General features: G+C 39.8%; 1 protein-coding gene across 1 annotated transcript; it reads left to right on the top strand.

Annotated features, from left to right (window-relative positions):
• Window positions 1-415: 415 nt before the first annotated feature.
• Window positions 416-1375, top strand: LOC140609393 (olfactory receptor 2L2-like). Its single transcript, XM_072784738.1, has one exon. The coding sequence runs from the start codon at window positions 416-418 to the stop codon at window positions 1373-1375; it is 960 nt and encodes a 319-aa protein (XP_072640839.1).
• The last annotated feature ends 24420 nt before the right edge of the window (window positions 1376-25795 follow it).

The raw sequence follows: 25795 nt of genomic DNA, 5'->3' as shown, positions 1-25795 counted from the left end.
TACTTCACATGACATATTTAATCTATGTTAACCCTGAATCACAGAAGTATTTTATTACATCATTCTCCTTATGCTATGCCATTGTTTTGATTACAATCATTAATGTGAAAAAAACTGTATGAATTTAAGAATTCTTTAGATTATCAAAAGAGGAGAATTAAAGGTGAGGTACAAAAAGTAAATGTAGAATGGGCTGCAGCATTGATGGAAAAAAAATAATTTCATTTCCATGATATGGTTAATAATTCCTATCCTGTGACTTAAACATCCTTCTGAAGTAGGGAAATTCTGTTTTCAGTCCCCCCCAAAATAGTTCATGTTTTGCAATCAGTTACCATATTTTATAGAACTGCTTCATATACATGTGTTATGAAAGCCTCCACTATCTTTCAGGTGAAGCTGGTAAGGAGAAAGCATGGAGATACGAAATGAGACATTGAGCACAGACTTCATTCTCCTGGGCCTTTTCTCTGGAATGAAACATACCAGACTTCTTGTCTCTGTTGTCCTCCTCATCTACACCATTGCTATCACAGGAAACACCACTTTGATCTTCCTTATCTGGGTGGATCCCCATCTCCACACCTCCATGTATTTCCTGCTTAGCCAACTCTCTCTCATTGACCTGGCTTTCATCTCTAGCATAGTCCCAAAAATGATGGTTAATTTTTTCTCAGGAAAGAAGAATATTTCCCTGGTTGGCTGTGGGACCCAGATCTTCTTCACTTTGACTCTGGGGATTGCTGAGTGCCTACTCTTGACCCTCATGGCTTATGACCGCTATGTGGCCATCTGCAATCCTCTCAAGTACTCAATTATTATCAGCCCTCGGGTCTCCCAGAGAATGGCCATTGGGTCCTGGGTGGGAGGGACTCTAGCATCCCTGGCCCACACAGCCTATGCCATGCATTTTCCCCTCTGTGGCCCCCGGGAACTCCACAACTTCTTCTGTGAGGTCAAAGCCATTTTGAAGCTGTCTTGTGAGGACATCTCAGCCTATGAGAAAGGAGTAGTAGTGACTAGTATTGTGGTGGTTCTTCTCCCAGTAAGCTTCATCTTGACCTCCTATATCCTCATCTTCCTTCAGGTCCTGCGAATAAACTCCCATGAGGGAAGGATAAAGGCTCTGGCTACCTGTTCTTCCCATCTGACTGTGGTCATCTTTTACTATGGTCCAGCCATGCTAATATATATGAGGCCTGGATCTTCCCACACCCCCATTCTGAACCAGGCTCTCTTTATGTTTGACACCGTCCTTACTCCCATGCTGAACCCTATCATCTACAGTCTAAGGAACAGGGAGGTTGTAGACTCAATGAAGAAGGTAATGGGGAAGTTTTCCATTCAAAATAGGTTTGCACGTTTCAATGAATAGACAGAAAACTTGAGAATTCAAATATCCCTTGGAGGCTGCAGGGTCTGAGGAAACAATGGGACTCTCTGTGTCTTCATTTCTTCTCCTCTTATCTTTATATCCCGATAGTATCAGTTTTAAGTAATAAAACAAATTAATTATCAAAGCAGAGAGGAAAACAAAAATTATACTGCTTTCAAGAGGTCTAAATCACAACTAATTCTCTGTGTGAATATGAGCTCTCATCTAGTCCTCTCACCTTGCCTCATTTGTGTCACTTGAAATGGAAGGTGCTCCTTCCTTCTTTTATTTTTATTTTTTCTTCCTTCTTTTAGATATAGCAGAAAGATATAGGAAAATTGTAGTGTGCTTGGAAAGAAAATATAGAAGTTTATCTAAGGTCAGTTTAGATTTCAAGACCTTTGTATGACATGGCTCAGTGAGTCTACCCACAAATTCCACCCTCTGCTTGAGCTCCCACAATACCCAGCAGCTTGTAGCATCCTCAGGTGTTATGTTCTCTACAAATTCTGCACATTCACACATAGAAAATCATTTGCCACCCTAGTCCCCATTCCCCACTCTTTGGCTGAACTCCCTTGACAGATCTCAATTCAATACCTCTCACTCTGTGCTACTTCCTGTGTTCCCTACCAGGCTGACTAGGTAATAGTTATCTCTGTCCAGCACTAATACCTCCTTCTGTATGTCTCATAGCTTGCAAAATGTTCAAAATGTATATTTGATGAGTGAATTCATTACTTAACTTGGTTGGCAGAACCAGTCTATGTCTCTTTTTCCAGATTTCCTTCTTATTTCATTTTTTGAAAAAAAGAAGTTTTTATTTATTTTTGAGAGACACACAGAGAGAGGCAGAGACATAGGCAGAGACAGAAACAGACTCCCTGTGGGGAGCCCAATGTGGGACTCAATCCCAGGACCTCGGAATCATGCTCTGAGCCAAAGGCAGAGACTCAACCACTGGGCCACCCAGGTGCCCACTCCGTCTTACCTTTTTTAATGCTCCTTCTCTTCTCCTTTATGTCTTTTTACATAAATTAACAACACTAGGAATCTAGAGTATTTATTTTTACTTGTTTAATAATTGTTGTGCTTCCTATAATTTATTTTAAAAGCAAGATGTCAATATATTGTAGTTATTTATATTTTAAGGCAAAACAGTTAAAATATTTTTACGCTAGCAAAAATAGTTATAAAAGTGTGCACGCTATTTGTTCTATTTTTTTTTTATTCCTCATTGTTCTCACAGAAAGTGGACTTTTCCTCTCAAGGGTAAAAGAGCTCTGTCAATTAGAAGAACATCAAAAACATTATACCAAAATAAAAATTTTTATTTAATTTAGAATTTCTAGAATAAAATAACACCTCATTAATTGCTCATGTCCTTAAGACCAGCTCAACATTTCTAAATTAGTGAGCCTAAGAATTTAGAAAATATTAGTAGGGATAATTGGCAAAACAAGCTCGTTGCCAAAGTACAGAAGATCTAGGTTAAAAAAAATGAAGAGATTTATTTTCTAATGTAACATTTTCAGGGTCTTAAAATGCTCATAAGAGCTTCCTAAGATAGACTAAGTAATCTTTCACCAACCATTTTGCAAAATATCTTGCAGTATGCTTTCCGGAATATTTGAGTCCAACACCAGTGTTAGGCTCTTCCAATGTGATCACAGGAGAAGTTGACAACTGAAACTTTAACACTGTATCTATGGGGGAGCTAAAGACTGGATGACCATAATGTTCTACCCATGTGGTATCATGTAAATAAAATATCCATAATTTTAAATGAACATTTTTATTGTCTTCATGATTATTTTCTAGTACCAGGATATACAAATATGTTGTCAGTTAAAACTGCTGTTGAATCATATTTAAAAAAAAGTTACAGTAACTAAACAATGAGAAATTGCTATTAAATTTCTGTGAATCCATTCCTTTCCAATTCTACATCAAGACAATATTTGGCCACAACTTTTTTCTTAAGTTCTATTGGCCTCATCCTATCATAAGAGATAGCACAAAATGCCAATAACAGAGGAACAAAGCCAGTATTTTAGATGAGATGACAGAATTTCATGAAAAGATTTGCACAAATGGGTATTTTTGTTGCATATGGAAAAAGTAATATGACATAAAAAGTGTATAAAACAATTATAATACACCATTGATCAGCCAATATTGACTGATAAATCACAAGGACCATAATACCCAGTTCCAGTCATCTTCACATTCTAGCCTAGTCTCAGTGACCATAATACCATAATACCATAAAACCCAGTTCCAATCATCTTCACATTCTAGCCTAAACTCAGTGATTACAGCCATAAAATGCCCCACCCATGACTAACCAAGCCACTTGCTTAGTGATTTGTGAGTGCTCTAAGAATAGATCTAGACATGGTTAATCTAAAAGCAATAGATATACAGAGATTCCAGTGGTTGTGCAATAGAAATCATATTTACATTGTAAAAAGTCTATATCACATTTCAAGGACATAGGAGGATATTCATCTGAACTAAAAATTAAACTGTAACCCTCAAGAGATGATGGCAACACTGTTTCAAGTAATGCAATATAACAAGACCAAAATCAATACCTTCCATTAGCATTGCTTATCCTCCCAGATAGATTGCTAAACACTATATTTAAATAAGTAAGTCAATCGGAGAATGACAAACATTATATAGTGAAAGGGAGTATAAGGGAAGAGAGAAGAAATGTGTTGGAAATATCAGAAAGGGAGACAGAACATAAAGACTCCTAACTCTGGGAAACGAACTAGGGGTGGTGGAAGGGGAAGAGGGCGGGGGGTGGGGGTGAATGGGTGACGGGCACTGAGGGGGGCACTTGATGGGATGAGCACTGGGTGTTATTCTGTATGTTGGTAAATTGAACACCAATAAAAAATAAATTTATTTAAAAAAAAAAACAATGGTGGAGAGGATGTGGAGAGAGGGGAACACTCCTGCACTGTTGGTGGGAATGGGAACTGGTGCAGCCACTCTGGAAAACTGTGTGGAGGTTCCTCAAAGAGTTAAAAATAGACCTGCCCTTCGACCCAGCAATTGCACTGCTGGGGATTTACCCCAAAGATACAGATGCAATGAAACGCTGGGACACCTGCACCCCGATGTTTCTAGCAGCAATGTCCACAATAGCCAAACTGTGGAAGGACCCTCGGTGTCCATCGAAAGATGAATGGATACAGAAGATGTGGTTTATGTATACAATGGAATATCACTCAGCCATTAGAAACAACAAATACTCACCATTTGCTTCGATGTGGATGAAACTGGAGGGTATTATGCTGAGTGAAATAAGTCAATCGGAGAAGGACAAACATTATATGGTCTCATTCATTTGGGGAATATAAAAATAGTGAAAGGGAATAAAGGGGAAAGGAGAAAAAATGAGTGGGAAATATCAGAAAGGGAGACAGAGCATGAGAGACTCCTAACTCTGGGAAATGAACCAGGGGTGGTGAAAAGGGAGGTGGGCAGGGGTTGGGGGTGACTGAGGGACAGGCACTGAGGGAGCACTTGATGGGATGAGCACTGGGTGCCATTCTATATGTTGGCAAATTGAACACCAATAAAAAATAAATTTATAAAAAATAATAAATAATAAATAATAAATAAATAAATAACAATCAGTACCAATTCTATCCTACATTCAAATATATACGCACATTTCAGGAGTGGATTTGAAACAGTGGTGCATTCATATGAGAAGAGCAGTAACACTGTATTCTTTCCCATGATCCTCCAAATCAAGCCAGTAAACTAAGACCCAGACCAAGGAAATGGATCCTCCACCACAGGTTTCATTCTTGTGGGATTTTTCTCTGACTTTCGGCATCCTAAACTCCTCATCTCCATTGTCCATCTGATTCCTGGGGTGGCCATCCACAGGATATTCCAACCTGGCACTGCTGATCCAGGGTGATGCTTGCCTCTACACCCCCATATACTTCCTGCTCAGACAGCTCTTTTTCATGGACATAAAGTTAGTCCTCACCACTCTCATCAAATGGCCACCAACTTCTCTGGATATAGATACATCTGTCACATTGGCTGTAGAGTCCAAACCTTTCTTTCTTTGAAGATAGGAGTATCTGAATGTGTTGTCCTGAGTCTTATGGCCTTTGACCACTATCACGCCATCTGTAGTGTGCTCAGATACCTGGCTATCATGACACTCTGAAACTGTAAGCAAATGGCCATTGGTTCATGGGCTATCAGTATGCTCATCTCCTTAATGTACACAAATTATGGCATGCACTTCTCTGCTTGTGGCCCCAGGAAAACTGACCACTTCTGTGAAGTTCTCTTGTGAGAAAATATCAACCTATTCTTCTCATCCCTTTTGTACTCATTCTGACATCCTACATACTCATTTATCTTACTGTTCTCTATGTAAATTTCCCTGAGAGCAAAAACAAAGCTCTAGCTACCTGCTTATCCCATCTTGGTGTGGTAAGTCTCTACTTTGGTCCAACCATGCTTATCTACATGACTCCAGGTTTCTCTCTTCTCCCAGAGGTGGACCAGCATCTCTTTGTGTCTGGTGTAATCATTATCCCAATGCTTAACCCCCTCATCTACAGCCTGAGGAACAAGGAGATGTTGGGGGGCTGTGAGGAAGGTTTTATGGGGAAAACTGATGTTTAAACAGATTAGATGATGCAACTTGTTCTTTAAAACACAAATATTCCTTATTGTTCTTCCAGTTAATGTTAATGCTATTATGAAAAACCGAACTCTGAATTTCAATTTTCTTTTTTTAAAATTATTTATGTATTTATTAATGAAAAATAGAGATGCAGAGACATAGGCAGAGGGAGAAGCATACTGCCTTTGGGTAGCCTGATGTGGGACTCTATCCCAGGACTCTGGGATCATGACCTGAGTCAAAAGCAAACACTCAACCACTGAGCTACCCAGGTACCCCATGAATTTCAATTTTCAACCCACATTACAAAAAGTATACTTCTTTCCTTTCAGATTTTTAGTAATGTGTACTATATTACAATGGGACAAGTTCTTATTTAGCAGTGTTATCTGAATTGACTGTAAGACAAATGTCTAGTTTCCCTAGACTTTATAAACCAATTTCTGGAAAGTGACCTAGGCATATATATATATCCAATAATTTTTAAAAAGATTTTGTTTATTCATTCATGAGAGATGCTGGCAGAGGGAGAAGCAGGCTCCATGCAGGGATTCCTATGTGGGACTCCATCCTGGGACTCCAGGATCATGCCCTGTGCCAAAGGCAGGTGCTAAACTGCTGAACCACCCAGGCGTCCCTATATCCAACAATTTTTACATGATTCAAGATACCTTGTTGGATAGGATGGTTTTTTAATGTACCTTTCCAAAATTTTCTTGTGCCTGCTAAAAGGTCCTAAACTGGGGATCCCTGGGTGGCTCAGCGATTTAGTGCCTGCCTTTGGCCCAGGGCGTGATCCTGGAGTCCAGGGATTGAGTCCCACATGGGGCTCCCTGCATGGAGCCTGCTCCTCCCTCTGCCTGTGACTCTGCCTCTCTCTTTCATGAATAAATAAATAAAATCTTTTTAAAAAAATAAATAAAAGGTCTCAGACCTTTTCAATACGGTGGTCACATCTGATCCCACCCACTATGTTACACTCTCCAACCACATTAGATTGAACAACTATACCTGATACATCATGGTCTGTCCCTCTCTAATGCTGTTGTTGGACAGAGTTCTAGATTAAGGCCAAAAGCTCTGATGATCCCAAGCCTTGGATTAACAGTCAAGAGAGGCACTTTAGGAAGAACAGGGGGAACCCAGATGGCAGGAAAGTCCTGCCATGGTTTTATATCATTCCCTTAGAATCTCAGGGAAAAACAATTTGAAATATCCAATTCTTTAGTGTTCTAAGTAGAGACTCACTGAGATAAAAGAAAACTACAATCTCTTCTTGAGTCATGGCAGTGTCTGAAGTCTAGAAAGAAGGGATTGCATTGGAACTTGAATTGGGTCTGTATCATGATCTGTGATAATGTCTTTTAACTGTCATAAACAAAATGGAACAAAATTTAATATTAACGTACTTCTCAGGTACTGACAAAGAATATTGAGAGTATTGCTTACTAATAATTGTTTACATTTATTGGATTCTTACCTATTGTCAGGTGCTATTCTAAGTATTTTATATGAACTACTTCATTAGTCTCGAAGTACATCTGTGAGGCAAGAATTTGGGGAGTGTTAAGCAAATTGGGATCTGGAGCTAAGAGCTCTATGTCATCAGGTAAGGCATTTGTACAATTTAAGCATTTCTTTAAATAACATGGGACATGAAAAAGTTGTGAAAATAAATGAAAACTTAGTGTCAAACATTGAGGATAATACCAGTGTGTGATCAGAGTCTAATATTGTTAACCTTTATTATTTTTGTTATTTTTACTTTTCAAATCAGGAAATATGAGTTTCAAAAAGCCTACTAGGTTAAGTAAACCTTTCTGAAAAGTGAAGAAAACTGAACAATGATGTGCTTTGCCCATTAGCTTCGTACCAGTCATGGACCCTTCACTAAGGCCATGGAGGTTTTTGTTTTTTTTTTGTTTTTGTTTGTTTGTTTTGTTTTGTTTTATTCTTTCTTCTGCTAATATCACATGTATCCATCCCTCAAGATAGGAGCACAATTCATTTCTTTTCTTCCTTTGGTTATCTTCTAGCTCAAATGCCTTCTAAAAAAAGACTTTCCTGGTCATTGCACCTAAAACAGGTGTACTTCTTGATCAGAAAACTTTAACTCTTTCCTTCATAGTTCTTATCACACTGTAGTAATGTATTTGCTTAGTTACTTATTTTGTGTGTAGTGCTAGAACACAATATCCCTGAGTGTGGTGACCAGATTTCTCTTCACTATGGTGGTATCCTCACATGTGGTCAATGCTTTGTACATAATAAGCACTCAAAATATTCGCCTAGATATACCTCGTCAAGATTTCAGGGCAGACATAGGAAACACTTGGGATCACTAGCCTACTAAACTGCATCAGAAATCAGATATAGCAATATAATCATGGTGACCACCCTCTACTTTCTCCTTGGTTTATCTTCCCTAAGTTGCATTTGGAGTGTAGGATATCTTGTTCTATGCACTTCATTTTTTTCACTTCACATATTACATTTTCTATAAATTTAAAGTTTGTGGAAACCCTGCATCAAGCAATCTATCGGCATATTTTTTCCAGCAGTATCACCTCACTTTTTATCTCTGTGTCACTGTTTGGTAATTATCACAATATTGTAAGATGTTTTATTATTTTGTCATGGTGATGTTATGAATGATCTTTGGTATTACTATTGTAATTGTTTGGGGATATGATGAATGGCACCTATTCACCTTCAGGACAGTGAACTTAATTGATAAATATTATGTGTGCTCTGTCTGCTCCACAACCAGCTGTCCCCTATCTCTCTCTTGTACAACAATATTGAAATTAGGCCAATTAATAACCATGTGATGGCCACTAAGTGTTCAAGTCAAAGGGAGAGTAACACGTCTCTCACTGTAAATCAAGAACTAGAAATGATTAAGTTTAGTGAGGAAGGCATATTGAAAGACAAGATAAAGCGTGAACTCTTCTACTGTAGCATTCCAGCTGTTCTCTCTTTAAATCTCAAGCCGAATTCGTAGGTTTTCAGGATGATTTGCACTGCTGGGGATTTACCCCAAAGACACAGATGCAATGAAACGCTGGAACACCTGCACCCTGATGTTTATAGCAGCAATGTCCACAATAACTAAGCTGTGGAAGGAGCCTCGGTGTCCATCAAAAGATGAATGGATACAGAAGATGTGGTTTATGTATACAATGGAATATTACTCAGCCATTAGAAACGACAAATACCCACCATTTTCTTCAATGTGGATGGAACTGGAGGGTATTATGCTGAGTGAAATAAGTCAATAGGAGAAGGACAAACATTGTATGGTCTCATTCATTTGGGGAATATAAAAATAGTGAAAGGGAATAAAGGGGAAAGGAGAAAAAATGAGTGCGAAATATTAGAAAGGGAGAAAGCATGAGAGACTCCTAACTCTGGGAAAGGAACTAGGGGTGGTGGAAGGGGAGGTGGGAGTCACTGAATGACGGGCACTGAGGGGGGCACTTGATGGGATGAGCACTGGGTGTATTCTATATGTTGGCAAATTGAACACCAATAAAAAATAAATTCATATAAAAAAGAAATAAAAGATAAACCAAAAGTTACACTTATTGCAAGCAACCAAATTGTAAACACAAACAAAAAGTTTTCATTGTGAATGCAACAAAAATTGTAAATGCAAACAAAAAGTTCTTGAAGGAAAGTAAAAGCTTTAATCCAGTTAACACATGAACAAGGAAGTAAAACAGCCTTATTGCTGATATGGAGAAACTTCTAGTGGTCCACATAGAAGATCAAACCAGTCATAACATTTCCTTAAGCCAAAGCCTATTCCAGAGCAAGGCTTTAACTCTCTTTAATACTGTGAATGCTGAGTGAGGTGAGGAAGATTCAGAAGAAAAGTTTCAAATTAGCAGAGGGTAGTTTATGAAATCTAAGGAAAGAAGCCATCTCCATAACAAACCATCTCCAAAGTGCAAGGGAAGCAGCAGGGGCTGCAGCAAGCTCTTCAGAAGTTCTAATGAAGATAATTAATGAAGCTGGCTACAATAAGCAACAGGTTTTCAATGTAAACAAAATAGCCTTATTTTTGAAGAAGATGCCATGTAGGACTTTCATAACTTAGAGAAAAGACATCAATGCCTAGCTTCAAAGTGTCAAAAAATAGTCTGACTCTCTCAATAGGAGCTAATGCAGTTGATGACTTTAAGCTAAAACCAATGCAGACTTCTGGGCCAAGATGACAGGGTAACATGCTCCTGAATTCACCTCCTCCGCAAAACACAGCAAATTATACCTATTATTAAAACAATCCATTTTGAAGAAGAACTGAGGACTGACTGAACAGCTTCTGCACAACAAAAGATAGAGAATGGGAATAGAACAGCAAGAGAGATGGAGACATGGCAGCAAAGGGAACTCTGATCCCTGACACTGAAAATGACAGTGAGGAGGAATCCTACTTAGGGACTGGGAACAGATTTCTCTGTCCTTGGGCACAGAAACAAAACAAAACAAAACATGGTTTGAAAGTGAAGGTAGCATATAAAAGAGATAACACTAGAACTCCACAAAGCAGTTAAGGACCTGCAGAATTACTCTCCAGGACAGAGGGATAGGAGAATAAGAGCATTATGTTCCCATCCCACCTTAAAAGCCTACACTGTAGCAAAGTCTGGATACCTTTATAGGTGGTTCCAACATCACAAAGAACTTGTGACCAGGATCTGTAAGCCCTCTGCTGAAGTACAGAAAATAAGCCACATTTTAATTTTTTAATTTTTAATATTTATTTATTTATTTATTTATTTATTTATTTAATCATGTTATGTTTTTATTTCTATTTCCATTGTTTTTTCTTTCCTTTCTTCTTTTTCTTCTTTTTCTCCCTCTTTTTTCATTATTTCTCTTTTTCTTTTCTTCTTTTTATTATATTTCTTTTCTTCTTAATTTTTAAAGATTAATTTATTTTACAGAGAGAGAGAGAAAGAGAGAGAGGCAGAGAGAGTGAGCACAAGCAGGGGGAGCTTCAGGCAGAGAAAGGAGAAACAGGCTCCTCAAAGTGCAGTGATCCCTATGTGGGGCTGTATCCCAAGGATACGGGATCATGAGTTGAGCAGAAGGCAAATGCTTAACCGACTGAGCCTCCCAGGTGCCACATTTATTATTTTTCTATTATAATCTTTTTCTTCTTCTAGCTATAAAAAGCCATAGTAGCAGGGGCACCTAGGTGAATAAGTAAATTGAGTGTCAGACTTCAGCTTAGGTCATTAGTTAAGCATCCTGGGATTGAGCTCAATGTCCTGCTCTGTGCTCAGTGGAGAGTCTGCTTCTCCAATTCCCTCTTCCTCTGTCCCTCTCTCTGCTTATTCATTCTCTCTCTCTCTCTCTCTCTCAAATAAATAAATACAATCTTTTAAAAAGAAAGAGTAACTAGCATAAACATCCACAGTACCAACCAGCCAGCAAAAGTCACCAAGCACATGCAACAGTCTACATATGGAACACTGTGTGCAAGACCACTTTTTCAAGCTTAGAAGAAGGAGCTATTCCACTTAATCCATAGAAACAAACAAAATGAAGCAAAATGGGGAGAGAGAGAGGAGTATGCTTCAAAAAAAGAACAAGGATAAATTCAAAATATAACTAAATGAAACAGTGATAACAAATATGTCTGGGTAAAGCAGTTAAAGTAAGTAAAGATACTCACTGGGATAAAGATAAGAGTATAAGAATTCAGTGAGACTTTCAATAAAATGATAGAAAATATTAAAAATAATCAATCAAAATTGAATAACACAATAAGAGAAGCAATATTCATAGAAGCAATGTCCACAATAGCCAAACTGTGGAAAGGGCTCTGATGTCCTTTGGCAGATGAATGGATAAAGAAGATAAGATGTGATATAATATATATGTATATAATATATGTATATATTATTTATATATTATATTATGTATATATTATATTACATATAATGTATAAAATACATGTATATATATATATATATATATATATATATATATATATACACAATGGAATATCACTCATCCATTAGAAAGTATGAATACTTACCATTTACATCCATATGGATGGAACTGGAGGGTATTATGCTGAATGAATTAAGTCAATCAGAGAAAGACAATTATCATATGGTTTCACTCATATATAGAATATAAGAAATAGTGAAGAGGACCACACGGGAAGGGAGGAAAACCTGAATGCGAAAAAAAATCAGAGAGGGAGACAAACCATGAGAGACTCTGAACTCCGGAAAATAAACTGAGGGTTGCTGGAGAACAGGTGGGTGGAGGGATGGGGTAACTGAGTGATGGACATTAAGGAGGGCTTGTGCTGTAATGAGCAGTGGGTGTAATACACAATTAATGAATTGTTGAACTTTACATCTGAAACTAATTATATAGTATATGTTGGCTAATTGAATTTAAATAAAAAAGAATACTATGAAAAATTATATGCTAGCAAACTGACACCTAGAAGAAGTCAATAAATTGCTAGAAATTGACAATCTTCCCAAATTAAACCAGTAATAAATACAAAATCTAAACAGACTGATTACAAGTAATAAAATTGATCCAGTGACAAACAATAACAACAACCAACCAAACAAACAAGTGTGAAGAGTGAGGAGGAGGAAGATAGTGGTGAAGTAGCAGGACCCCAGGCTCATCTTATTCACAAGCAAAACTAGATATCAATCAAATTATCCTAAATACCCCAGAAAAAGACCTGAAGATACACAAGACAAATTCTATAATTAAAGTGAGAGATGAGGCCACATCAAAGAAAGGAAGCACACAGATATGGTTTAGGGGAGAGAGGGACCATGGGTGATGAATCCAAGGTGATCCACACTGTGACACAAGCTCTCGAGTAGAGGGGATGGAGCCATTGTCACAGAGAAGGGCAAGACAACACAGAAGAGCACACAAGAACGGTTCCCCAAAGCCACAGGCTTGGGAAACAAGAGGGGCTGAATTTCTTGTGTTCTTACTACCAGCATGACCTAATGTCTGGAATTGTGAATATCAGCAGGCTTGGCTAAAGTAGAGCCGGAGCACATTGCATTAGTCCTGGAGAGAAGGAAGACAACTTAGGGACAGAAAGCCTGGAAATAGCAATTTGAACAGTGTCTGGAGGGGGAGGTACAGAGATCATTTACTCTTCTTGGAAGGTGTCCCTACAAGCGGCATTCAAGGAGACACTTCCTTGTGGTTTTTTTTTTTTTTTGGTGGGGGGGTTATTTTATTTTATTATATTTTAATTTATTTTATTATTTTATTTTATTTTTTTAATAAAATAATTTTTATTGGTGTTCAATTTACCAACATACAGAATAACACCCAGTACTCATCCCGTCAAGTGCCCCCTCTGTGCCCGACACACATTAACCCCCACCCCCTGCCCTCCTCCCATGCCACCACCCCTAGTTGGATTCCCAGAGTTAAGAGTCTCTCATGTACTGTCTCACTTTCTGATATTTCCTACAAATTTCTTCTCCCTTCCATTATATTCCCTTTCACTATTATTTATATTCCCCAAATGAATGAGAACATACACTGTTTGTCCTTCTCCGACTGACTTACTTCACTCAGCATAATACCCTCCAGTTCCATCCACGTTGAAGCAAATGGTGGGTATTCGTCATTTCTAATGGCTGCGGAATATCCCACTGTCCACCTAGACCACAGCTTCTTTATCCATCAGCTATCGATGGACACTGAGGCTCCTTCCACAGTTTGGCTATTGTGGCCATTGCTGCTAGAAACATCGGGGTGGGGATCCCTGGGTGGCACAGCGGTTTGGCGCCTGCCTTTGGCCCAGGGCGCGATCCTGGAGACCCGGGATCGAATCCCACATCGGGCTCCTGGTGCATGGAGCCTGCTTCTCCCTCTGCCTGTGTCTCTGCCTCTCTCTCTCTCTGTGACTATCATAAATAAATAAAAAAATTAAAAAAATAAAATAAAATAAAAAATAGAAACATCGGGGTGCAAGTGTCCCGGCATTTCATTGCATCTGAATCTTTGGGATAAATCCCAAACAGTGCAATTGCTGGGTCGTAGGGCAGGTCTACTTTTAAATCTTGGAGGAACCGCTACACAGTTTTCCAGAGTGGCTGCACCAGTTCACATTACCATCAACAGTGTTAGAGGGTTCCCTTTTCTCCGCATCCTCTCCAACATTTGCTGTTTCCTGCCTTGTTAATTTTCCCCATTCTCACTGGTGTGAGGTGGTATTTCATTGTGGATTTGATTTGTACTTTCCTGATGGCAAGTGATGCAGAGCATTTTCTCATGTGCGTGTTGGCCATGTCTAGGTCTTCCTCTGTGAGATTTCTCTTCATGTCTTTTGCCCATTTCATGATTGGATTGTTTGTTTCTTTGCTGTTGAGTTTAATAAGTTCTTTATAGATTTTGGAAACTAGCCCTTTATCGGATACGTCATTTGCAAATATCTTCCCCCAACCGTAGGTTGTCTTTTAGTTTTGTTGACTGTATCCTTTGCTGTGCAAAAGCTTCTTATCTTGATGAAGTCCCAATAGTTCATTTTTTCTTTTGTTTCTCTTGCCTTCGTGGATGTATCTTGCAAGAAGTTACTGTGGCTGAGTTCAAAAAGGGTGTTGCCTGTGTTCTCCTCTAGGATTCTGATGGAATCTTGTGTCACATTTAGATCTTTCATCCATTTTGAGTTTATATTTGTGTATGGTGAAACAGAGTGGTCTAGTTTCATTCTTCTGCATGTGGATGTCCAATTTTCCCAGCACCATCTATTGAAGAGACTGTCTTTCTTCCAATGGATAGTCTTTCCTCCTTTATCGAATATTAGTTGACCATAAAGTTCAGGGTTCAGTTCTGGGTTCTCTATTCTGTTCCACTGATCTATGTGTCTGTTTTTGTGCCAGTACCACACTGTCTTGATGACCACAGCTTTGTAGTACAACCTGAAATCTGGCATTGTGATGCCCCCAGATATGGTTTTCTTTTTTAAAATTCCCCTGGCTATTCGGGGTCTTTTCTGATTCCACACAAATCTTAAAATAATTTGTTCTAACTCTCTGAAGAAAGTCCATGGCATTTTGATAGGGATTGCATTAAACGTGTCAATTGCCCTGTGTAACATTGACATTTACACAATATTAATTCTGCCAATCCATGAGCATGAAATATTTTTCCATCTCTTTGTGTCTTCCTCAATTTCTTTCAGAAGTGTTCTATAGTTTTCAGGGTATAGATCCTTTCCCTCTTTGGTTAGGTTTATTCCTAGGTATCTTATGCTTTTGGGTGCAATTGTAAATGGGATTGACTCCTTAATTTCTCTTTCTTCAATCTCATTGTTAGTGTATAGAAATGTCACTGATTTCTGGGCATTGATTTTGTATCCTGCCACGCTACCAAATTGCTGTATGAGTTCTAGCAATCTTGGGGTGGAGGCTTTTGGGTTTTCTACGTAGAGTATCATGTCATCGGCGAAGAGGGAGAGTTTGACTTCTTCTTTGCCAATTTGAATGCCTTTAATGTCTTTTTGTTGTCTGATTGCTGAGGCTAGGACTTCTAGTACTATGTTGAATAGCAGTGGTGAGAGTGGACATCCCTGTCTTGTTCCTGATCTTAGGGGAAAGGCTCCCAGTGCTCCCCATTGAGAATGATATTTGCGGTGGGCTTTTCATAGATGGCTTTTAAGATGTCAAGGAAAGTTCCCTCTATTCCTACAGTCTGAAGAGTTTTGATCAGGAATGGATGCTGTATTTTGTCAAATGCTTTCTCTGCATCTAATGAGAGGATCATATGGTTCTTGGTTTTTCTCTTGCTGATATGATGTATCACATTCATTGTTTTACAAGTGTTGAACCAGCCTTGTGTCCCAGGGATAAATCCTGCTTGGTCATGGTGAATAATTTTCTTAATGTACTGTTGGATCCTACTGGCTAGTATCTTGTTGAGAATTTTTGCATCCATGTTCATCAAGGATATTGGTCTGTAACTCTCCTTTTTGGTGAGGTCTTTGGTTTTGGAATTAAGGTGATGCTGGCCTCATAGAACGAATTTGGAAGGACTCAATCTGTTTCTAACTTTCCAAACAGCTTTAATAGAATAGGTATGATTTCTTCTTTAAACGTTTGATAGAATTCCCCTGGGAAGCCATCTGGCCCTGGACTCTTGTGTCTTGGGAGGTTTTTGATGACTGCTTCAATTTCCTCCCTGGTTATTGGCTGTTCAGGTTTTCTATTTCTTCCTGTTCCAGTTTTGGTAGTTTGTGGCTTTCCAGGAATGCATCCATTTCTTCCAGATTGCCTAAATATTGGCGTATAGCTGTTCATAATATGTTTTTAAAATCGTTTGTATTTCCTTAGTGTTGGTAGTGATCTCTCCTTTCTCATTCATGATTTTATTAATTTGAGTCTTCTCTCTCTTCTTTTTAATAAGGTTGGCTAATGGTTTATTAGCCAATTATCTATTTTTTTTTTTGCCAATTATCTATCTTATTAATTCTTTCAAAGGACCAACTCCTGGTTCTGTTGATCTGTTCCACAGTTCTTCTGATCTCGATTTCGTTGAGCTTTGCTCGAATTTTAATTAAATCTCTTCTTCTACTGGGTGTAGGGTTAATCTGCTGTTTTTTCTCTAGCTCCTTTATGTGTAAGGTTAGCTTTTGTATTTGAGTTCTTCCAGTTTTTGAATGGATGCTTGTATTGCGATGTATTTCCCCCTCAGGACTGCTTTGGCTGCATCCCAAAGATTTTGAACGGTTGTATCTTCATTCTCATTAGTTTCCATGAATGTTTTTAATTCTTTCTAATTTCCTGGTTGACCCTTTCATCTTTTAGCAGGATGGTCCTTAACCTCCACGTGTTTGAGGTCCTTCCAAACTTCTTGTTGTGATTTAGGTCTAATTTCAAGGCATTATGTTCTGAGAATATGCAGGGGATGATCCCAATCCTTGGGTATCGGTTCAGACCCAATTTGTGACCCAGTATGTGGTCTATTTTGGAGAAAGTTCCATGTGCACTTGAGAAGAATGTGTATTCAGTTGAGTTTGGATGTAAAGTTCTGTAGATATCTGAGAAATCCATCTGGTCCAGTGTATCATTTAAAGCTCTCGTTTCTTTGGAGATGTTGTGCTTAGAAGACCCATCGAGTATAGAAAGAGCTAGATTGAAGTCACCAAGTATAAGTGTATTATTATCTAAGTATTTCTTCATTTTGGTTATTAATTGATTGATATATTTGGCAGCTCCCACATTCGGGGCATATATATTGAGGATTGTTAAGTCCTCTTGTTGGATAGATCCTTTAAGTATGAGATAGTGTCCCTCTTCAGTTCTCACTACAGTCTTCGGGGTAAATTTTAGTTTATCTGATATGAGGATGGCTACCCCTGCTTTCTTTTGAGGACCATTTGAATGGTACATGGTTCTCCAACCTTTCATTTTCAGGCTGTTGGTGTCCTTCTGTCAAAATGAGTCTCTTGTAGACAGCAAATAGATGGGTCCTGCTTTTTTATCCAGTCTGAAATCCTGCGCCTTTTGATGGGGTCATTAAGCCCGTTCACGTTCAGAGTTACTATTGAAAGATATGAGTTTAGTGTCATCATGATATCTATTCAGTCTTTGTTTTTGTGGATTGTTCCAATGAACTTCTTAAAGTGGAATTTTAAGAATCCCCCTTAAAATTTCTTGCAGAGCTGGTTTGGAGGTCACATATTCTTTCAGTTCCTGCCTGTTGAAAGCTCTTTATCTCTCCTTCCATTTTGAATGAGAGCCTTGCTGGATAAAGTATTCTTGGTTGCATGTTCTTCTCATTTAGGACCCTGAATATATCCTGCCAGCCCTTTCTGGCCTGCCAGGTCTCTGTGGAGAGGTCTGCTGTTACCCTAATACTCCTCCCCATAAAAGTCAGGGATTTCTTGTCTCTTGCTGCTTTAAGGATCTTCTCTTTATCTTTGGAATTTGCAAGCTTCACTATTATATGTCGAGGTGTTGAAGGTTTTTTATTGATTTTAGGGGGGTATCTCTCTATTTCCTGGATCTGAATGCCTGTTTCCCTTCCCAGATTAGAAAAGTTTTCAGCTATGATTTGTTCAAATACATATTCTGGCCCTCTGACCCTTTTGGCGCCCTCGGGAACCCCAATTAAACGTAGGTTTTTCTTCCTCAGGCTGTCGTTTATTTCCCTTAATCTAACCTCATGGTCTTTTAATTGTTTGTCTCTTTTTTCCTCAGTTTCCCTCTTTGCCCTCAACTTGTCTTCTATGTCACTCACCCGTTCTTCCACCTCATTAACCCTCATCGTTAGGACTTCTAGTTTGGATTGCATCTCATTCAATTGATTTTTAATTTCTGCCTGATTGGATCTAAATTATGCAGTCATGAAGTGTCTTGAGTCCTTTATGCTTTTTTCTAGAGCCACCAGTAGCTGTATAATAGTGCTTCTGAACTGGCTTTCTGACATTGAATTGTAATCCAGATTTTGTAACTCTGTGTGAGAGAGGACTGTTTCTGATTCTTTCTTTTGATATGAGGTTTTCCTTCTAGTCATTCTGCTCAGTGCAGAGTGGCCAAAAACAAGTTGTATTGGGAAAAGGAGAAAAAGAGAGAGAAAGAAGGAAACCAAAGAGAAAAAGAAAAAAGAAAAAAAGTAGAAAAAAAGAGAAGAAAAAGAGAGAGAAAAACAAAGAAAGGGAAAAAAGGGTGGGGGAAGCAAACAGAAATCAAAAAGCAAAACAAAACAAAACAAAAAAAAGAAAAAAAATCAAAAACAAACAAAAAAACACGGGGGAGTATCTTCTGATTCTGTATAGTTTAAGTCCCTTGACTTCCCCTGGAACTTGTCCGTCTAGCTGGTTCTGGGGGAGGGGCCTGTTTTGTTGATTTTCAGGTGTTAGCATTTGGGGTACTGCTCAGTCCCCTGCCTGGTGCAGGGTTAGTGGGGGTTGTTTACCCCGTGAGGCCGCAGGAGGAACAGCCCCAGTGGCGGGGCCAGCTCTGGAAACCTGGATTCAGCCCCCGCAGGAACTCCAGAGCTCTCCGTCTGCAGGGCCTGGAGGCTCCGGGCGGGACCTCTGATCTGCTCAGCTCGGGGCAGGAGCATCCTTGTAGTCCTTGGCCCTCCCGGCCTCTGCCTGTCCCGGGGGAGGCAGGATCCTGGTCTGTGTCCCGGCGCCCTGGGCTCGGGGCCTGCGCTGTTGGATTCGCTCCCGCCCTGCAGCCCCCTCCGCGGAGCCGCCCCCGAGCCCCCCCCCCCCCCCCCCGCCAGCGGCTCCGGGTCCCGCCGTGCGCGCTGCAGCCCTTAGGGAGCTCGGCGCACTCTCCCGGGGCGCAGGTGTCTGTTAGTGTCCCCGGGAGCCCGAGGGCATCCCCGCCCTCCTGGGTCCTGCTCTAACTCCCTGCGGGCCCCTTTCAGCCCGGGAAGGTCGGTGCAGCTCCTGCTTCTCCAGGACGGGCTCTCCTGTCCTGGGGACACTCGCCCCGGCCTCAGCCAGGCTCCTCGCGGGGCACCTCCCCCTTGGATGCCTTTTGTTTCTTTATTTCTTTTTCCCCGTCTTCCTACCTTGATAGATGCGCGAACTCTTCTCACTGTAGCATTCCAGCTGGTCTCTCTTTAAATCTCAGGCCGAATTCGTAGATTTTCAGGATGATTTGAAGGTTATCTAGGTAATTTGGTGGAGACAGGTGATTTGGGGACCCTACTCTCCCGCCGTTTGCCCCTCCTCAGAGACACTTCCTTGTAAACAAATTTGCTGGCTTGCTCCATTTCCTGCCTCTGCCCCTCAGTATAAACACAGAAACACCTGCTGAAGCAGCACAGCATCTATCCTGGTTACCTACCTTGTTTTTATCAAGTCCTACTCCATTGTGATCTGGCAGGGCTACCTTTCTCAGTCAAACATGTCTCAGTTGCAGTGTGGTGGTTAATTCCTGAAGAGAACAATCATAAACCCCTCCCGATACACATCTCCCAACCAGAGATTCTGCAGGCTTCAGTTCGCATAGAAGTAGTATCATGTCTTATTTCACGAGAATACCAGAGCACACCTAGTTAAAACTCACCACATTCTTGGCAGGACCAAACACTGCCCACAACAGGCGAGGAGAGTTTTTATAGACAACTAGCCTACCTAAAGACAGAGCAACGAAAACACCAGCAACAGAGTGCATGCAGCACACACCAGAGACACTCCTTATAGTAACAGGCCCTACATATTCCATGACCTCTTCTTCATAGTGCCAGGAAATATAACTGGCCTTTCTTTTTTTAATTTTTTTTATTTTTTATTTATTTATTTATGATAGTCACAGAGAGAGAGAGGCAGAGACACAGGCAGAGGGAGAAGCAGGCTCCATGCACCGGGAGCCTGATGTTGGATTCAATCCTTGGTCTCCAGGATCATGCCCTGGGCCAAAGGCAGGCGCCAAACCGCTGCGCCACCCAGGGATCCCTATAACTGGCCTTTCTAATCCAATGAAGAAGACAGAAAATTAGGCCAAATGATAAGATGGAGGAATTCATCTCAAATAAAAGAACAATATAAGGAGATGGCTAGGGATCTAAGTGAAACTAATGCAAAGGAGATAACGAAAGAGTTTAAAGTAACAATCATAAGGAGACTCCCTGGGCTTGAGAAAGGAATAGAAGGATTTGGGAGACCCATACCACAGTAATAAAAGTGTTAAAAAGTGATCACTCAGAAATGAAGAATGCAATAAATGAGGTTGGACACAAAAATGATGCAATGAACAGGAGGCTAGAAGAACCAGAGACATGAATTATCAATACCAAAGACCTGTAATACTATCTGGAAACTTCTTTTTTTTTTAATTCAAAACTTATTTTATTTTACTTTTTATAATAATTTATTTTTTATTGGTGTTCGATTTGCCAAAATACAGAATAACACCCAGTGCGCATCCCGTCAAGTGCTCCCCTCAGTGCCCGTCACCCATTCACCCCCACCCCCGCCCTCCTCCCCTTCCACCACCCCTAGTTCGTTTCCCAGAGTTAGGAGTCTTTATGTTCTGTCTCCCTTTCTGATATTTCCTACCCATTTCTTCTCCCTTCCCTTCTATTCCCTTTCACTATTATTTATATTCCGCAAATGAATGAGAACATATAATGTTTGTCCTTCTCCAATTGACTTATTTCACTCAGCATAATACCCTCCAGTTCCACCCATGTTGAAGCAAATGGTGGGTATTTGTCGTTTCTAATGGCTGAGTAATATTCCATTGTCTGGGGGCATCACAATGCCTGATTTCATGTTGTACTACAAAGCTGTGGTCATCAAGACAGTGTGGTACTGGCACAAAAACAGACACACAGATCAATGGAACAGAATAGAGAACCCAGAAGTTCTCTATTCTGAAGTGGAATAGAAGTGGACCCTGAACTTTATGGTCAACTAATATTCGATAAAGGAGGAAAGACTACCCATTGGAAGAAAGACAGTCTCTTCAATAAATGGTGCTGGGAAAATTGGACATCCACATGCGGAAGAATGAATCTAGACCACTCTCTTGCACCATACACAAAGATAAACTCAAAATGGATGAAAGATCTAAATGTGACACAAGATTCCATCAAAATCCTAGAGGAGAACACAAGCAACACCCTTTTTGAACTCAGCCACAGTAACTTCTTGCAAGATACATCCACGAAGGCAAAAGAAACAAAAGCAAAAATGAACTATTGTGACTTCATCAAGATAAGAAGCTTTGCTTTTGCAAAGGATACAGTCAACAAAACTCAAAGACAACCTACAGAATGGGAGAAGATATTTGCAAATGACATATCAGATAAAGGGCTAGTTTCCAAGATCTATAAAGAACTTATTAAACTCAACAGCAAAGAAACAAACAATCCAATCATGAAATGGGCAAAAGACATGAAGAGAAATCTCACAGAGGAAGACCTAGACATGGCCAACATGCACATGAGAAAATGCTCTGCATCACTTGCCATCAGGGAAATACAAATCAAAACCACAATGAGATACCACCTCACACCAGTGAGAATGGGGAAAATTAACAAGGCAGGAAACAACAAATGTTGGAGAGGATGTGGAGAAAAGGGAACCCTCTTACACTGTTGGTGGGTATCTGGAAACTTCTTAACAGAAATTTGGCAAGACAGACTGCAGGGGCATGATATATTTGGAGTGCTGAATGGGAAAAATCTGTAGCCACAAATAATTCTATCATTCAGAATAGAAGGAGAGACAAAGACAATCATGACATGGTTTTACTCATATGGGTAATATAAAAAATAGTGAAAGGGGTCATAAGGGAAAGGAGAGAAAATGAGGAGAAAAATCAGAGAAGGTGACTAAACCTAAGAGACTCCTAACTCTGGGAAATGACAAGGGGCAGAGGAAGGGGAGTTGGGCGGGGGGGTGGGGTGAGGGGTACTGAGGTGGGCACTTCACAGGATAAGTACTGGGTGTTATACTATATATTGGTAAATCAAATTCCAATAAAAAATATACAAAAAAAAAGGAGGGACAAACAGTTTCTTTGTCAAACAAAAACTAAAGGAATCTGTGAATGCTAAACCAGCCCTGCAAGAAATATTAAAAGGGATTTTTGAGAGGAAAACAGAGACCAAATGCGAAAGAGACAAGATATTATTGGAGAGAATATTCAGAAACAGTGACTAAACAAAAAATAAAATGGCAAAAAATACATATCTATCAATAATTGCCTTGAATATAAATGAACTAAACACTCCAAAGACATAGGGTGTCAGAATTGAAAAAGACAAGATCCATGTATATGCTGCTTACAAGAGACTCTCTTCAGAATTACAGGCACCTTCAGATTAAAAGTGGGGAGATGGAGAAATATTTATCGTGCAAATAGATGTCAAAATAAAGCCAGAGTAGCAATACTTGTATCAGACAAATTAGATTTTAAAGCAATGACTGGTAGCTCAGTCTGTTAAGCATCTGCCTTTGGCTCAGGTCATGATCTCAGTATCCTGGGATTGAGCCCTACATCGCTTAGCAGAGAATCTCTCTCTCTCTCTCTCTCTCTCTCTCTCTCTCTTTCTCTCCCTCATCAGATAAATAAAATCTTTAAAAATAATAAAAAATAAATAAAACAAAGACTGGAGGGAACTAAGATGGTGGTGGAGTAGGAGGATCCTAGGCTTTTTTATACCTCAAACACAGCTGGATAACTACCAAATAATTCTGAATATCCAAGAAATCAGCCTGAGAAAGAACAAACTGCACAAGTAGAGGTAGAGAAGATGTCTTATTGAGGAAGGTAAGTGCAGAGATGTGGTCTGAGGGCTTCAGATAACAGGTGCTGCAGGAGGAGGGAACCCTAGTTTTGGAGAAAGGTGAGAGTGAGTGGAGTGCACAAGGATATGCACAAACAGAACACTTCTCCAAAGCCATTGACTAGGAAAACGAGAGGGGTTAATTCCCATGAGTTTTTCGTCCGGCAGGACTCAAAGACTAGAGGTTTAGAGTTCCCCAGGCCTGGCTGACCTAGGGCACCTCTTAGACCTAGAAAGAAGGTAGACAAGCAACCCCAGGACAGACAGCGAGATGTGAGGATCACATAAGGTGCCCAGAGAAAGAAAGAGCATTCATACTCATTGGAACACAATTGTGAGTTGCAGTATTGCTTCTCATAGGACAAAAGAATTGGCAGGTGACATTTCCCTCCCCCACCCCTCAATATAAGCACAGAGACAGCTGCTGAGGCCTGCTATCCTGGATACTGGCTGTTTAGCCTGCTTTGCTCCAAATCCCATGCCTTTCTGGGTGCTCCGATGTAACTGCTTTTCTGTGTCAAATCTGCATTAGTCCCAGTGCAGCAAGACCTCCCCCAGAAGACCAGTTCAGATATGTGGAACGACACATCACTAAACTCTGGAGTTGAAATGTCAGAAGGCATGGCTGTGATAGAAACCAAAAGTGCACCATGATACTCTACACAGGTAAGCAACACAGAGACATACAGAGTGAAAACAGTGATCTGAAAAATGCCTAGAGAGCGTGTGGGAAAATTATTTGCTCTTCTGGGAGTAATGCCTTGAGAGCAGTAAGTATGAACTGCCTTCTCTGGGGACAAAGAAGCTGGCTGGTGCTATTTTACCCCTCTGTCCCTCAGCATAAACCAATTTCCTTCAACAGGACAGCATCAACACTGTCTGAATATCTTGCTTACACCAAGTCCCACCCCCCTACATTCTCCTGGTACTACTTTTCTCGAACAAGTGTACCTAAAGACAGGAAGACCAGAACAAACCTCCTCACATACTAACATCTACTGACCAGAGAGTGCTGAAAGGCTTGTGTTCTGGTGGAAGTAGCATCAGATCTAATTAACAAACAGATCAAGAGCACACCAAATTAAAACTCACTGCACTCTGGCCTAGGTCCAAATACTCCTCACTGCAGGCAAGCACTAGAGATGATTGACCTGAGGGATAGAACAGCCAAAACACAGTAGCAGAGGGTAGGCAGCACACACAAGGGAATCTCACTGAAGTGCCAGGACATTATAAAACATCTTATTCATATAGCCATTACTCTCAGAGGCAGAAAACATAATAGGCTTTCCTAACACACAGAAGATAAAGACTTAGGCAAAATGGCAAAATGGATGAATTAATCCCAAAAGAGAACAAGAATGGGTCACAGCTAGGGATCAATTGAAACAGATATAAATGATAAATCTGGTGGAAAATTTAAAGCAAAGTCATAAGGAAACTCTCTATATGTGAGAAAACTATAGGAGACATAAGGGAGACCCTTACCAAAAAAAATAAAAGGGCTAAAAAGCAACCAGGCAGAAATAAGTGAGATATGAAACCAACTAGATTTAATGACAAAGGATGGAAGAAGCAGAGGAGTGAATAAATGATATAGAAGATAGAATTATGGAAAATAATGAAGCTGAAAAAAGATAAAGAATGATAGATCATGATAGTAGACTTAGGGAATTCAGTGACTCCATCTAGTGTTATAACATTTGCATCTTAGGAGTCCCAGAAGAATAGAAAGAAAAGGGAGCAGAAGGTTTATTTGAGGAAATAATAGCTGAAAACCTCCCTAAGCTGGGGAAAGAAACAGAATCCAAATTAAAGAGGCACAGAGAACTCCCTTCAGAATGAACAAAAAAGAGTCAACACCAAGACCCAGTGTAGTTAAATTTGAGGTATATGATATTAAAAAAATATCCTAAATGTGACAGTGACACATCAAAAGAAGTCCCTCACTTACAAGGGAAGATGAATAAAGTTATCTACTGATCTCTCCACAGACATAGTGCAAGCTAGAAGGGAGTGTCATGATATACTCAACGTGCTGAATGGGGAAAACCAGCAGCCAAGAATACTCTATCCAGCAAGGCTGTCATTCAGAATAGAAGGAGAGAGAAAAAAATTTCCCACACAAACAAAAACTAAAGGAATTTGTGGCCACTAACCAAGCCCAGCAATAAATAGAAAAGGGATCACTTTGAGTGTGAAGAAGAAAATCTAAAACTGACAATGTTTAGAAAGGAACACAGCAAATCTCCAAAAACCATGATAAGCAAGTAATAAAATGACACTAAATGTGTACCTATCAATAATTACTCAAAATTCAAATGAATGAAATTCTTCAATGAAAGATATAGAGTGTGAAAGTGAATTAAAACACACACACACACATGCACATACACACACTAAAACAGACCCATCTGTATGCTTCCTTCAATACACTCATTTTAGACAGAAGGACACCTGAAGATTGAAAGGAG

This window comes from Canis lupus, chromosome 18 (genome assembly GCF_048164855.1).
Source record: "Canis lupus baileyi chromosome 18, mCanLup2.hap1, whole genome shotgun sequence".
Taxonomy (NCBI): domain Eukaryota; kingdom Metazoa; phylum Chordata; class Mammalia; order Carnivora; family Canidae; genus Canis; species Canis lupus.
The sequence above is the reverse complement of the archived record's forward strand: the minus strand, read 5'-3'. Positions and strand labels throughout refer to the sequence as shown.